Below are 15755 nucleotides of genomic sequence, written 5' to 3' on the forward strand. Positions count from 1 at the left end.
TTGTTTGAAACCATTTTTTGGTTCACCTCGCGATCGCACATTGGAATAACTGTTGAACTTGTGAAAATTGAAACAAATCATGCAAAACAAATGAGTCAACCCAACGATCAACAAAATATAACAAGGCATCCTCTTGATATGGAGTTGTACAATGCTGCCGTTCGCGGAGATTTGAAAACAATGAAAGAGGCTTTAGAAGCTGGAGCCAATCCATCCTTCATTTACACACAGACAGGTTCTTGGGGAGAATACGATCAAGATTCAGTCATTCACAAGGTATTGAAATGGAATGATAGAATTCTGAGAAGGCAAGGAGTGGAATTATTACTAATCTCTGGAGCCGATCCTAATGCAATACATGATTGCAGACGTTGGAATGGACCTGGTACGTGTGTTTTTCTGCATATACTGATATCTCATACAATTCATCATCTTTTGTTGGTTATTATGGTTTAATTCACACAGGACCTAAAGGACATACTTTGGAGATGGTCTTGAAAAAGCACGATTTGGAACTGACTCGTTTACTTGTCGAGTATGGAGCTGATCCCAATTCCACCATCGGTGTGTTTCGAGGAAGGCATCCCGTCTTGTATTCATTGGTCCGAGAAATGCACTACCATTGGAAGATTCCACAACAACAACAACACATCGATCTCATTCAGTACTTGTTAGAGAAGGGAGCCTCACCGAATGCTCGTGCTGTGGAATACCATAGTAGAGCTATGAAAGAAATAGCCCTCCATTCAGCTTGTGAACAGTATTGTTCATTAGTAGAATCCACATTGAGGGAGGAAATGAGGGAAGAAAACAAGGTCACCATAATTCCTGAACACGATTCCGATGAAGAGGATTCATGGAGTTGTGGAACCATACTTCGAAAATGGTGTTCTCTTGCAATTAATCCCTCGTCCCATCAGGAGCAAGTGACTGAAGAACCTGGTACCAGGAGTGAGGATGTGGAACAGAATCCCAAGCTAAATTGGTACGAACAAGTCATTCGAATATTACTGGAAGGAGGATCCGATGACAATACTCCAATGTTTAAAACCATGGATGAAGAAGAAATACTGGAGAATCAAGTGGAAGGATCACGTGAAATCGCTGATGAAAATGAAATTCCTACACGACCTATCAAGATCATTGGTACAGCCTTACATGGTGCCATCAAAAACAATTGTTCACGACTCGTCAAATTATTGTTGGCTCATGGAGCTGATACAAGAATACCATATGAGGAAGATGGAACATGCTGGACATGTTTGGAATTAATTAATAACAACAAGACGAAGAAGAAAAACTCTCAACGTTTGAGAAATTGTTCAGTGTCTACTAAAAAGTATACTTTTAAAGTGTCGAGACGTTATAAAATGTGAAAAATTTGACAATGTCATAAGCTAAAGGAATGGTAATTACTCCTTCTTGTTATGACAACAAATGCAATTGTCAGATGAAATTCCATAAACAAAAATTTTAACAAAAAAAATGACAAGTGTCTTTTTTTCATCGGAGAGGCTTCTCCACTACATCAAACGATCCGCACTACTCCGATCCTCCATGACGACGAGCAACAACAACTATCCAACTCCACTCGATATCGAAGTCTATAAACTCGTGTTAGAATATATACTTGATCTTTTAGCATTGGATGCAAGTCCCTTTTCGAATCTCATCCTTCCAATGACCACTCAACATTCATCCATAACGATTGTGGAATATTCTAGTGGTGCCAATGGAAAAATAGAATCGGAACGATATTCATCTTCTCAGGAATTAATTTCAAGAAAAATCTCCTTGTGTGTCTTTTTACAAGAATATTCTCTTGTGTTGTTTCGGAATAATATTCCCAAGTAGGTTTTGAATGAGTTTTTTGATGATGGATAAATAATATCCATGTGCATATACTTTTGAACAAATATCATTTATATTCAAAACGATTTACTGTATTGAACGACTTCATTGTCACTGTTTAAATGTTTGGAATTATTATGAAATGACTTGTGTATAGACTCTATGAATATTTTGGAGAAATTCAAAATATCATTAATAGTGGAAAATTAGATGACATGACCTATGCTCAATTATTGGTCACAATGACCACGCTTTACATTACTCACAATTTACAAGATTTAAATCCAACCATGATGTTGAATCACATTTCTTCTCTCTTGCAATACATTACCAAAACTGTGAATAACTCACAATTTCGATTACAGAGACAGATGGCAGCAGAATCTCTACAAGAAATTCTCTATTTTCATAATATTCGAGTTTCTGATTTTATTCCAACTCTGTTGAAGTGTTGTCAGGCAGAAAATTCACACGCTCTTCAATCCTTTTCAACGCTGTTAGCAAATTTAATTTATCTCGAGTCGAACAAAACAAAACGAGAAGTCATCAATAGCTTAACCTTTCTTATTGAGAATATTCAAATATTTACAATATGGGGAAGAGCAGCCATTGTTGGCATTATTATTCAAATTATTAGGGATACGGATTATCCTGATCATTTATGGAAGAGAGTTTTTGGAAAATTTAAAAACAGTATCAATCCATATCTGATACATTTATTCTGTAACAATGTCACAGGCGGCCTTACGAAACAAGCTGTCTCAAAAAATTCCAAAAATGATCGATTATTTCAGCTCAATGTTGATGACTATAGCCAGCCACTTTATGTAAGAGAACAGTTGATATATTTTCAGAAGTTGCAGCAGCAGCAACAGATGCAAGACCAGTCCTTGATTCAATTGAAATATTTCGATGAGTTACCAATCAAAACGATGAAGTGTAAAATTATTTCACAAACAATGGCGACCTCATTGAATAGAAATTCCATAGAGTAAGTTTGTCAAGTTCTTGTTCAAATGTATTATATTATTATAATTTACATATTATTATAATGAATAATTATGTTTCTTGATTGTATGGAATGTGGTGATTCATCACAATTTAACGCTACTGTATTATCCTTTCACACAGATCTATTCTTCATTTATTAGATTGTGTTGCCGATTACAAATATTACATGAAAGCCCTTCCCAAGTATTATTCAAAATCATTCAAGCAACCACAAATTCATGAAGAAAATCAAACTGCAGTGACGAAAATGGAGAGACAACTCCACATTCGTTTTGAAATTATTTTCACAGTTCTTTATTATGCATATAAGAGCTCTCCAAAACAATGCCAACCCATTCTAGAGTAAGTTTGATGTTATTGGAATGGCCTTGTTCATGAATTTTATGATTGGTTCAAACACTTTGTTGCATCATGAATACAGTTTCTTAATTGATATTTTAGAAAGAGAGAGCGGGTTGAATCTACTCATTTCTCCAGTGATGGATTACACCATTTCATTGATACAATCACTGGATCACAAGGAAGACAATGACCTCGTAGAAGGTCTCTTCAATCACATTATTCACTTGTCCAATGAAAAGCTTGGATATTATTTTTCACTTTTTGAAGCTCTCATCACCAATTTAAAAAACGATCGTGTCACGGTATGTATTTCTTGAGTTTGACCCATATTTGTGTGAAATTCAAAAAAACGAACGTATTTCGTTCACATTGTCCAATACTAATTTCAAAACCATAGAAAATGCTTTCCTGTCTGTATAAATTTGCAAGAAGCAAGCCAGTAGCAAATTTTGGAGATTGGAATTTTGGTGACTCGATACTCTCCATCATTCGAATGGTCATTTACAGAGCTTGTCATGAGTCCTCTCCATCCTCACTACTTTCCTCGTCTTTGCAATCTTCAAATATGGACATGAACATGGATCCAAGTGAAGTCCATTTCGATCCACAACAATGGACTCTTATTCAAAACATTCTCTCTCTTCTCATTCAAGATTACAACAATTTAGAAATTAAGCAAAGAAGTCATTTTTATTGGACTCTGTTGAATTTGGGAGTTGCCACGAACAAACGAAAATTATTAAGTATTTTAGGATATGCTGAAGATGGACTAGTTTCGAATGCATTCATTTCAAATGTACAAGTCACGACAACTACAACAGCAATGAATCGTACTACTACCACTGCTACTGCTACTACTGCTACTACTACTACTACGATGACGACTGGCACTTCTTCTTTAGAATCTTTATTATCAGAAATTCCTACGGTAGTGACTTTACCGTTCTTACAATTGGAATTTGTGAAAAATGTAGGTCATGAATGGTCCTTACTTTCCTCTTCCTTATTGAGAGTGAGAGCATTAGCTGGACATCATCATCATCATGGAGCAAGTACTACTTCTACTACTAGCATTACTAATATTACTAGTAATAATAATCATACTATGAATAGTGGTGTTGGTGGTAATCCTAGTGGTCATGCTCCTTCTCCATTCTCTTCTCATGAACAATCTTCTCATGAATTTCATGTGGACCATTTGGGTATTCACGAGCGAGCTTCATCTCTCTTACTCGTTCAGTATTATATGGACAAGTATGTGAAAAGTTTTCGATATCAAATTCAATTGCAGTATAAAATTTCTGCCCTTGTGAACGATCGGATTCTGCAATTACAAGAGAATAATCATTCTTCCATGAAGAATGTAAAGAGTCTTTTTGAAAAGCTAGTGGGTATTGAATTGATTTTTGGAGGAGATTCATTGGATCGATTTATTGGTTTGGAAAATGGTGTGAATATTCCCTATCTTAAAATAGGATCAATAAGAGACCAGAGCGTTGTTGTCGAGATGAATGAGGATGAACAACAATTGTCGACTTTACCCTCTGAACATCTTTTTACACTCAAATTCTTTCCTGTGAAACCACTTCCAGGAGTGATTCATGTTTCAGCAACGTTTACAGCAATTAAGAGAGAAAATGCCTCTCATGTTGTTGGTATGACATCTATGCGTCATGATGAATTTTCTCAAATGATTGAACCCATGACAGCATTCTGTCAAACTCAATTGCCAGATATTCATATTCAATTTAAGGATTTATTTTTACCAATTTTTGATCGAGATTTACCTGAAGGTCTTACGAAAGAGGCACTCTTTGAAGCCATGTGGAATTACAAGAATGGTAAAATGGCGTCGAGTGTGAAAATTTTGAAAAACACATTGGTGAGCGAAGTGATGGAAAGTTTTAAATTATTCGCAGTCAATCCCAAGGATTATATTTTAATATTCCTTCCACCGAAATATCATCTCTTGATTCGAGTCAGTCAGAAAGATGAGACCACAACCCTTCTTTCTATCAAGACTGATTATTGGCAGTGTTTGTCGTTTGTGGATGAAATTTTTCAGCAACGGGTGTGAAACAAAGATTGATCCAAAATGATCAAGACACGTGTGAGCAAAGATTTTGGGATGATGACAATGATGTTGAATAAATTAATTTGCTTTACTAACACAGTGGTAGTATTATGTTAAAATGCAAAGTGCAATTTTGAAACGCTCTTATGAAATGATGCATCGGTCCACAGATGACTGATTCGAAGATGCAGGTACAAGGAGTGGTGACAAGGATGCAGTTGACCCACCATTCGTGTGATTAATACCTGTGAGTGTGCTTGTCCCTGATGACCCTGTTCCACTCGTACTTGTGGTTTTCATCGAAGAGTGTTTTCCGTATTCACCTCCCTTAACATTGGTAAGTCTTAAATTACTGAACAAAGTATTTAAGGTTTCATCTTGAGCAGAGAGACTTCGTTTTCTTTCAAAACCACGTGAATTAGATCCTAATTGTTTGTCACTGCCATTGCTGCCAACTAATCGACTCGTGTCAAGAGCCATACTCACAGTTCTGCGTGGTTTGGGTTGCTGAGAACCAACAGTGGCATTATTGGAGGAGCGCGCACCACCACTCATCGATGCGCTTCCATCCACAACAGTTGGATTGGATCGTGGTTGTGGTTGCTCTAAATTACTTGAAATGATGTATCGTGCAACGGCTGACATGTTCCTAAGTTGCACAGTTGGATGTTTCGAGAGTGCCTTAATGACTTGCTTGGCTCTCATTTTGGCATGTTCCGTTTGAGCAATGGCAAGTGTATTACACAAACCCACACTCAATTGATAAGGTAACAATCGACCACTAATCAATAACTCTTCACAGAAATTCCTCACTTCCAAAGCAATACTATAGAAATTAGGCGGAACAATGAGTTCAATTTTCTTAAAGTCAATGATCGATGCCTTGTTTCGTGAGGATGCTCCATCTCTGTTCTTAAAGTGATACTGTTTCAATGTGGTCAAAACTCCAACTTGTACGGTGGAATTGGCCTTCTTGGCCCATTTAGGTACAAATCCTGTTCTTGACATTGGTACGAGTCGTTTACTGTTGGCCATTTCTTCCTTCATGCTTTCGAGATCCATTGAAGCACTTGGTGACATGTCGATAGAATCGGTATCAGCACTAGCTCTCACACTCACATACTGGTCGACCTCCTTAGAGAATTGCTTATTTTGAACTGCCAAATAAATTAGTTGAACATCATTGGAGGTACAAAAGTGTGCACAAAACATCCATTGAGGATAGATCATTTTCAGGCACTCCAATAATCGAATATTGTTCTCGAGATAGGCAAAAAGATATTGAATTTGTTGCTCATTATAAAACTCAATCATGGTGTAGAGACATGTACTGAGTGGAGAATCCTTGTAAAAGTGTGATCTTGGATCGGACCAAGATTGTTCATCTGCATACTTGCTCCAATGTTCGTTCATTGTAGGATATCTCATTGCTAATGTTTCTGTACAAACTGTTTTACATGTCAAAAATCTTCTAAATTGAACATAAACTCCAATACGGTCACTCTGTCTCACCACTGTCACAATATCTGTTGGATAAAACTGTGAAATAGAAGGACCATGAAAGCTATCGTCAAAAACAATTCCAAAAAATTGGTGGTGGCATTTCAGCACACAATTACTCAATGCACTGGAATCAATATTCTTTCCTGTATGATCCTGTACAAATAAATCCTTAACAATTAAATCCCCATGGATGGAAGGTGGAGGTTGTTGTGAATGCAAAGTTCTTGTTGTTGAGCTCATATTGGGCATGGATACACTTTCCTTGATTTGATGAGGATGTGTTGTTGTTGAGTGAGTCGTGGAATGATGTGTCGAGTAGTGACCTGACATACCATCATCGGGATAGTATTCATCAAAACTTGAATTAGGAGTTGGATATGGTGAGTGATGATGTGTTTGATGGTGATATTGTTGTTGATGTGTTGAAGTATAATGATGGTGGTGGTTGGAAGATGGCTGATGTTGTTGAGAATAAAATTCATGATGATTCATCATCATTTCCATTCCATCATCATCGTTTGAATAATTTGAAGGAGAAGGAGGAGCATGATGATACGACATCATACTACCGTCCATCATGGAATTAAACGAATAATCATGATCCACACTTCCATTCTCGCTCAAATGATCCGAACTTGCGGAATGATAATGTTGATAGGGACTCGGAGGACACGATGAAAATGAAGAACTTGAATTGGTGCTACCATAGGATCCAACATGAAAGCCAACCGGATCAAACTCTGAGAACGTATCATTGCCAAGATCTTCGAGTTGGTCAAAAATAAGGTCATGCACAACCGTTGTTGTAGAATTCGGAGTGTTCATTTTTTTTTAAGGAGTTTTTTGGAATGAATTTCGAAGTTGAAATTGGAAGCCTCATGGATCGATTCCTGTTCGAGCGTAAAAACCTTCGTCAAATATTGTCAAATATTTGAAAAATCCAGATTCTCCAAACCAGAGACTTGTCATGACTTTGTTTTCCTTCATTCCATTGATTTACAATGACTTGGACTTGATACCAACAGTATCATTGCCAAAGGAATCACACAAACTTTTATCATTACGACTGTCAGTTTTGAAAATTACTTGACCAGGTTCCAAAATGACATAGAGTGCATTGATTTAACTCAAGGACGACCAGATGTGGAATTTGACAGAATCAAAATATTTAGAAATTGTCGAAGGATAAAATAGAAATAGTGTAAATAATATCAAGAAACTTTCTTGTTTCAACAAATTATTTATTACAAAAAAACTCAACGAGAGGTTGAGAAAAAAAAGTAATAAATGAATTGTCAACAAATGCAGATACTCTGTATGTGAGGTAAAACGCGATTACATCACATACAAGCTAGGGTCAATGCTAGGTGGGATAGGTTTGATCTCAGTGCCCAACTCTTGCTCAATCTTGTACAAGTTAAATCTGTCTTCATAAGTGACAAAGTTGATAGCCAAACCCAAGTGTCCATATCTACCAGATCTACCAATTCTGTGAAGGTAGGTTTCAGAGTTCTTTGGGAAGTCAAAGTTAATGACCACATTGACAGCTTGAATGTCAATACCTCTGGTGAATAAGTCAGAGGAAACTAGGTTTCTGCAAGCACCATTTCTAAAATCATGGAATACACGGTTTCTTAAATCTTGTGGCATCTTGGCATGAATGTAGAAACAGCTATATCCAAGTTCAGTAATCTTCTTTGCCAACAACTCGACTCGGTTCACAGAGTTGCAGAAAATGATCGATTGATTGATTTGCAGCTTAGAGAAGAGAGTGTTCAAACAATGCACTTTTTGACGTTCCTCCACAAAGGCATAGTATTGAGTAACACCCTTCAAAGTTAACTCATCCATCAAGTTAATTTCGTATGGCTTGTTGAGGTACTTGTCTCTAAAATCTTTAACAGTGATGGGGAAGGTAGCAGAGAATAAGAGAATTTGACGATTTGGAGGAAGGAAAGTGATGAGCTTTTCAATGAGAGGAACAAACTCTGGACTCAACAATTTGTCAGCCTCATCCATGACCATCATTTGAACCTTGTTCAGGTTGGCAACGCCTTTGCTTGCAAGGTCGATAATTCTACCAGGTGTACCGACGAGAATGTGTACTGGTTTGTAAAGTCTCACAATATCGTCCTTCAAGGAAGTACCACCTGTGGTTACCATGACTTCAACGTTGAGGTACTTGCCAATTTCTTTACAAACATGACTTGTTTGCAAGGCCAATTCTCTTGTTGGAACGAGGAGTAAAATTTGAATTTCATTCTTTGATGTGTCAACTTTTTCCAGACAAGGAATGATGAAAGCTGCTGTTTTTCCTGTTCCGTTCTTGGCTCTAGCTAAAATGTCTCTACCAAAGAGGGCCAATGGAACTGTTTGTTCCTGGATGGGTGAAGGTCTTTCGAAACCCTTCTCAAAGATACCCATCAATAATTCTCGTTTCAATCCAAATTCTTCGAAATCAGATCCTTTGGTGAGAGTAACGTCTTCAGTTTGCATACGTTCATCTCGTTGTGGAAGACTAAGTTTTTCTTTCCAGTTTTCATCTTGCACTAATTCCTTTGCGATGGCCAAGTTGGATGGCTTGTGGGTATCTAATTCGTTGAGTTCATCAGTCACTGTTTGTCCTCCAACAATTGCAGAGTAGGATAATTTTGGTGTTGGATTGATTGGGTTGGTTGATGAAGATGGTGTTGTGGAAGTATTGGATGGGATGGTTGTCGATGAAGAAGCCGTTGTTGCTGTTGTGGATGAAGAGGATGTGGATGATTCTTGATGGAGATTTTCATTAACCTTGTTCATGTTTTCCAAAAGATTGCGATGGTGGTTGTATGATTGTTTAGAGTTAAATCTTCCTCCCCTTGCACTACCTTGACTTGAGCTGCTTCTGTTTTGAGGGTTGGACGTGGTTGGATTTGACGAAGAGTTAGAAGAGTTGGTGGTGGCGTTGCTGCTTGAAGGACTAGTAGTGTTGTTGCTACCACTTTGGTTGTTGTAGTATCTTCTATTTCTGCTGTTTTGATTGCTGCTTGGATTGGTATTTGTGGATGTTGTGCTGTTGTTGGTTGCGATGGTGGTGTTAGAACCATTGTTGTTGGTGTTGTTTGCGGATTGGTTGTAGTTGGTCTTACCTCCTCTTCCACCCTGTTTAGAGGATGGTCTTGAACTTTTTTGATCAGATGGTGGTTGTTGAATCACTGGATGACTTCTGTTCGTGCTTGTACTCATTCTTCTTCGTATTTACAAGATGATGAGGAGTAATAAAAGTGTTGTTGTTGTTGTTATTATTCAACAATAGAGGCGGAGAGAATTCTCAGAGCAGTAGTGGTATGTACACGGCAACAATTAGAGATTATGATGTTGCGGTGTAGAGTAGAAAACAATAGTGTCTACGGGCAAGGAAATAATATTTTCACTTGTCGTCGTGATTGAGAGTGTTGTTGTATAAATATTAAAAATTACGTCTAGTAACAACGACAATGTGTGCTAAAAGAACCGAGTAGTGCAATGAGAGTAAAACGGTTCGCAATCAATACAATAGAGAGAGAGCGTATAATGCTTGATACTGCTTTGAGCAAACTTGCTTGATGTATTCGCAATATTTTAAAACTTTTACGCGAGCTTGAAACAACAGATAGACAAAGCAAGAATTTTTTTTTTAATGTTCCAAAAACCGAGAGTGGCTGTTTGTTTACAAAGAATTCTCATCCAACCAACCCAAGATGTCGAATGGGAAATGATCAATGTGTTAATTGATAACTGGATGCAATATCATTTCATTCAGAACGAAACCAAAACCTTGGAAAGAGCGTTTGCTTCTAGCTTTAATATTGATGAACCTCTTCGGTCCTTCGGAATCAAAAATCGTCTGTGCAATGTGCAACATGCATTTGGAAACGCAACGTACTCTTGCATTGTTGTTATGAACCAATAGGGAATTTCTCTCAATTACCAAGATATTTAATGGTACCTTAATTATCATGTTTTACAAACATTTCATCAACACTTCTAGCCAGCGTTCACCAAACAAACATGAATCAATCCACACATTTTCTGGTTACACATTCAACAAAGAAGAATGTGTCCATTTACCCTCTCCATTCCAATCCACTGGTTGTTGATTCCTTTCTCAAAGGCAGATCTTTCTTCTTCCTTCTTCGCCAAGACACCAAATAAAATCATGAATTAAAAAAAATATTTTGAAAAAAAATCATCAAATCCAACAAAAAAAATGAGTCGCTTGATGATGGGAAATGATGCTGCTGCATCCATGAACGAAGAATTCAACGCCGATGATTTACCAGAAGTGAACTGGGAATCCTACCAGGAAGCCGGAATTTTGACACCACTTGAAAGACAACGTATTGAAAGTATCAGTATGAAGAGAAGCGATGTAAAGAGTGTCATGGATACCGTCAGGCAAACTGGTAACGTCGAATACATTCAACTCTTCATTAAATTGTTGAATGGAGTGCACAAAAACGAGGCATTGATCAACATTTTGTACTTGATTGATTTGTTGTTTGAAAACGACAAGGCCTTTTGTGTTCAATTCCATGACATTGACCAAAACGGAACAGACAATCAAAACAACCCATTCACCGCTTTCCTTTCATTGTTCATCAGAAACGACATTTTCATCACAGAGAAGGCTTTTAATTGCTTGAGTAAATTGTTTGAATTAGATGCCGACAAGGAGACTAGATCCAGCTTGTACAACACTCCAGAAGATGTGGAAATGTACAAACAATTACAACAATTGGAGAGACAAAATCAACGTGGTAAAGCCCCAGAATATGGATACAGACATCAATCTCAACTCGAGAGCTTTATTGAAGGTATTGCTTCTCAACTCAAAAACTCTGGTGATGATGTAAGAAAGGCCAGAATGTGTGTCAGAGCATTGATGAGACTCTTGAAACGCAATGACTGTCGTGCCATTTTGAATAAGGTCAAGGGTATTCCTCCATTGATTAACTTGTTGCGTGTTCATCGTACCAACGTACAGATTTTGTATGAGGTTTCTTGCTGCTTGTGGATGCTCACATTTCATGAAAATGCTGTCAGCTTCTTCCAGAATGAAGCATTGGTTCCAAAATTGCACGATGTTTTGAAGAGCGCTCAAAAAGAGAAGGTGATTCGAATAATTTTGGCCACATTTAAGAATTTGTTGAAATATTCCAAGTTTGTGACATCCATGGTGAACGTGAGTGTTCCAAAGACTCTTCTCAATTTACAGAAGCGTTCATTCGAAGACAAGGACATTACTGAAGAACTAAAGTCTCTTATTGAGACACTTGATGCTCATATTGATGAGATTAGCTCTTTCGATGAGTATCGCCAAGAAGTTTTGAGTGGTCACTTGGAATGGACACCTGTTCACAGCTCTGAAAAGTTCTGGAAGGAAAATATGGACAAGATGGAACAAAACAATTTTTATATTCTTCGTGAATTGATCAAGTTACTGGAAGATGAATCCAATGCCGACAACTTGGCAATTGGCTGCCATGACATTGGAGAATTTGTTCGTTATCATAACCGTGGTAAGCGTGTCATTACGGATTTGGGTGCCAAGGCAAGAATTATCCAATTGATGGAACATCCAAACGAAGAGGTCAAGAAGCACGCTTTACAATGTTGTCAAAAGATCATGGTTAAGAATTGGGAATTCATTAAATAAGCTTGAATCCTGTATGATTTTATTGAGCAATCACAGAGTAAAAAGACTATCAATTTTGAACAAATATTACACAGGTTGAACCATGTTTTTACCACGATCACCATTTAAACGACAACACCCATCAATTGGATAATTCTTTAATGTTGTTTTCATCATTAGGGAGTTTGTGAAAATTCTTCGAACGAGGGAAGTTTTTTGTGTGGTGTTTTCTTTTTAGAGAAAATGGTCTTTAGAGAAAGGTTCTTCTTTTTGGGGGACTGTTGTTCGCTTTCAGAGCTAGTAAACGTTGGAGTGCTTGGTGAGGATCGATACGACCAATTAACCACGTCAATAGAGGGTTGTCTAGTCGATATACTCGACTCTGATTCCGAGTAATCATTGTCGTGACTGCTCGCACCAACACCTTGCAAACTTTTTGATAGCGTGTTAAACATGTCTCTAAATTCCTCTTCTCGAGTTGCAAACTTGATTGAAAACTTCTTGTCATTAAAAAACAGGAAAAATATGGAGGGTTGATTCATGTTTTGTTCCAAAGTTGTCGACGCAAGAGGAAGAGTAAAAAGCGTTTTTCGTCGACGAAGGAGAGTTTTCTGCTTTCTAATCACGAGATTGGATCCTGAAAATTTGATAGTAATATCCAGACTTTCATTACTCTCAAGAGCTACCTCTTTGGGCGCATACAGCAAGAGTGCTTTGAATCTTTTTCGCTTCTTTTCATTGCTTGCCCTTGAGAGTTCATGCCCGTTTTTTGAAAGTGCAGAACTTTGAGGTGTGTTGCTTCCAGTTAGTGACATTGGTGTGGTATTTCCAGGCTGCTGCAATTGAACAGGAGAAGTAATGCTAGAGGAATTGCCATTAAGGTGCTGTGTCGAGCCGGATTTAGTGGTGGTATCTATTATGTGGGCTGTGAGACTGCTTGGAGATTGAGTTGCGATAGGGGTTGTGGTCTCAAAATTAAGTGTTGAGCGAGGTGATGCTTCCAAGTGTAAATTCTCAAGTATAATGTTGTTGCTTTGTTGTGGTATGCACGTGTTCATGTCGTGGCTCGCCCTGTTGAGGAAATTATTTCTCACAATGTGTGGTGGAGTGCGTTCTTCACCGTTTGGAACATACTCCATGGATTGCTCGTTTTGGTGCAAAGAAGGTGACATACCAAGTGGTGCAGTAACTCCAATCCTTGGACTCGAGAGGGTAAAACGTGGAGAATAATGCATGATGAGGGAGCTTTCATTCCTTGGAGTCAAAATACTTGGCAAAGGTGACATGAAAGCCTTACAAATTGGATAGCCTGTTTTCTTTCGTGCAGCGTTAATATCAGAAACAAATCGTGTCAAATCGATAAGGCTATTTGGAGAAAGCCTGTTTCTACATAAATTAAAATTGCAAAGTGTTGCATGATTCTGCGTGTGTAAGAATGTTCATGATTGGGATTCACGTTGCATTGATCTATGGCAATAGTAACACAACTTACCTTGATAGACTCTAGCAATTTAACGCATGCTTCTTCTCCCATATTGTTATTACTCATATTTAACATTACCAAGCCTTGGTTGACAAGGAGAGCGTTTGCCATATGGAAACCTCCAGAATCTGTAATGTCATTGCCAGACAAATCCAGGCTGGTAAATGTTCAATAGCAATAATTTGGTCATTCTGAGAAAAACCACTCATTGTATTCTACTCACCATTTCAAAGACTTGCAAAATGAAAGATATTTCGAAATTACGATAACTCCCTTATCGCTCAACGAATTACATCCCAAGTTGAGAGAGGTAATCTTGGTAGCAATCGTTGTGAAACGAGCTAATCCTTCCAGTTGAATGCTATTCTTCCACAAATCAATATTCCTCAAGTAGTTCTTGTCTTCATCATTGATCAAAGAACGTAAAATGTTAATGTTTGTAATAGAATTATCGAAGCATTTGATAGTTGCTAAATAAGGAGTGTGATATTTGGCAAAGCTAGTCAAGAATGTCAGCCCTTCATCTGAAATGTGATTACTGCTTAGATCAATCTCTTCCAAGCTCAAAACAATGTTTTCTTGGCCTTTGAAGGAAGAGGTTAAGCAAGATATTCCCTCATCAGTAATTTGATTTTTTCGCAAACTTAAAAATTGTAATGATTCAGAGGCTACCAATAAATATTCTGACAGATGGGACATGCTGGCTTTGGTAATGTTGTTGTCTTCTAAATCTAAAATCTTGAGCTTGACCTGGTTTGCCATAAGACATTTAAACAGGGGTGAGGCATGTTCGACGTCTTTTAACCCACATTTTTTTAACCTTAATTCTTTCAAATTGCTCTTGTGCGATGTAATATTAAAACAGAAACTGTTCCACTCGTAGGATTCCGTATTGTTTTGATCAAAAAGAGTATTTTGCCTGATAATTTTTTCAATAATGTTTTTTCGATCGCTGCTTCTACCGCTCCTAGGAGAAGATGTTCTTGGTCGCGACAGCGATAACTCTGTTGGTTGTGGTAAATTCTTTAGTGGAGGAACTAGAGGACTGACGTTGGATCTTGATTGTACAGCGAGAGACGATCTTGGTGAATTTCTAGGAGATGATGACGCTCTTGGAGAAGTCATTTGTAAATATTGATTGTTGATACCGAGTGAATTGGTTAAATCAAGTTTCGGAATTGTTACGGGTGGTGATCTTGTTGTAGTTGTCGAATCTGTTACATTTTTTGATGAGACATCATCATGAGGTGGAGTTTCATTGTTGTTGCTGTTCCTTCTGCTGTCGAATAGTATGACGGGAGATTCCTTGTAAAGCTGCTGCAAATCTGACAAGCTTTCATTTTTTTTAGGTGTTGAGCTGTGATTTCTGGGGAATGCATCGGTTGAAAATCATAATCATTTTCCTCAAGTATCTTTTGAATATTGGGATTTTGTTTTTGAGCTAGTTTCAAGGGCCTGCTTCTTGCAAGAAGCGCTTCCAACGGTTTTGATTTCGGAGTTTCCTTTGGATGGTGGACCTCCTCCTCTACCATCTGATTATTAAGGTTCATCAAGGAGGTAAACCCCTGTTGCCCATTCTTCTTTTTGCTATTCTTTCCTGGTGAGAGATCTCTTTTAAATGTTTCACCCATATCCTTTCCTTCTGTATGGGACGTATCCGATAAACCCGATTTTCGTTGATCATCATTCGGTGAAGCCTTACTAGGCTTACTTAGGGGAAAAAATTTCCGTTTGATCATTTTTTTAACGAAAATAATATTGTGGATCAGTTGTAACGCCTTAATTTATATTTTGGAGATGATCAAATGTTCAAACCACCTCAAGACTGAATTGGT

The 15755-nt window shown here is 37.7% G+C and overlaps 6 protein-coding genes across 6 annotated transcripts; 3 read left to right on the plus strand and 3 right to left on the minus strand.

The window, feature by feature from the left end:
- Nucleotides 1-90: 90 nt before the first annotated feature.
- C9374_004001 (uncharacterized protein) lies at nucleotides 91-1376 on the plus strand (the record flags this gene model as incomplete). Its single annotated transcript, XM_044693593.1, has 2 exons — nucleotides 91-385; nucleotides 466-1376. 2 exons carry the CDS (start codon nucleotides 91-93, stop codon nucleotides 1374-1376), a joined length of 1206 nt encoding a protein of 401 aa, XP_044556131.1.
- A 109-nt stretch (nucleotides 1377-1485) lies between these two features.
- Nucleotides 1486-5281, plus strand: C9374_004002 (uncharacterized protein; the record flags this gene model as incomplete). The annotated part of the gene is made up of 5 exons (XM_044693594.1): nucleotides 1486-1850; nucleotides 2009-2842; nucleotides 2983-3204; nucleotides 3284-3506; nucleotides 3602-5281. 5 exons carry the CDS (start codon nucleotides 1486-1488, stop codon nucleotides 5279-5281), a joined length of 3324 nt encoding a protein of 1107 aa, XP_044556132.1.
- A 141-nt stretch (nucleotides 5282-5422) lies between these two features.
- On the minus strand, nucleotides 5423-7606 carry C9374_004003 (uncharacterized protein; the record flags this gene model as incomplete). The annotated part of the gene is made up of 1 exon (XM_044693595.1): nucleotides 5423-7606. The coding sequence occupies one exon, from the start codon at nucleotides 7604-7606 to the stop codon at nucleotides 5423-5425; it is 2184 nt and encodes a 727-aa protein (XP_044556133.1).
- A 510-nt stretch (nucleotides 7607-8116) lies between these two features.
- Nucleotides 8117-10006, minus strand: C9374_004004 (uncharacterized protein; the record flags this gene model as incomplete). The annotated part of the gene is made up of 1 exon (XM_044693596.1): nucleotides 8117-10006. One exon carries the CDS (start codon nucleotides 10004-10006, stop codon nucleotides 8117-8119), a length of 1890 nt encoding a protein of 629 aa, XP_044556134.1.
- A 1003-nt stretch (nucleotides 10007-11009) lies between these two features.
- On the plus strand, nucleotides 11010-12458 carry C9374_004005 (uncharacterized protein; the record flags this gene model as incomplete). The annotated part of the gene is made up of 1 exon (XM_044693597.1): nucleotides 11010-12458. The coding sequence occupies one exon, from the start codon at nucleotides 11010-11012 to the stop codon at nucleotides 12456-12458; it is 1449 nt and encodes a 482-aa protein (XP_044556135.1).
- A 155-nt stretch (nucleotides 12459-12613) lies between these two features.
- Nucleotides 12614-15659, minus strand: C9374_004006 (uncharacterized protein; the record flags this gene model as incomplete). The annotated part of the gene is made up of 4 exons (XM_044693598.1): nucleotides 12614-13858; nucleotides 13930-14077; nucleotides 14144-15286; nucleotides 15403-15659. 4 exons carry the CDS (start codon nucleotides 15657-15659, stop codon nucleotides 12614-12616), a joined length of 2793 nt encoding a protein of 930 aa, XP_044556136.1.
- Nucleotides 15660-15755: the final 96 nt, after the last annotated feature.

The sequence above is a fragment of the Naegleria lovaniensis genome (genome assembly GCF_003324165.1).
Source record: "Naegleria lovaniensis strain ATCC 30569 chromosome Unknown tig001, whole genome shotgun sequence".
NCBI lineage: Eukaryota > Heterolobosea > Eutetramitea > Acrasida > Naegleriidae > Naegleria > Naegleria lovaniensis.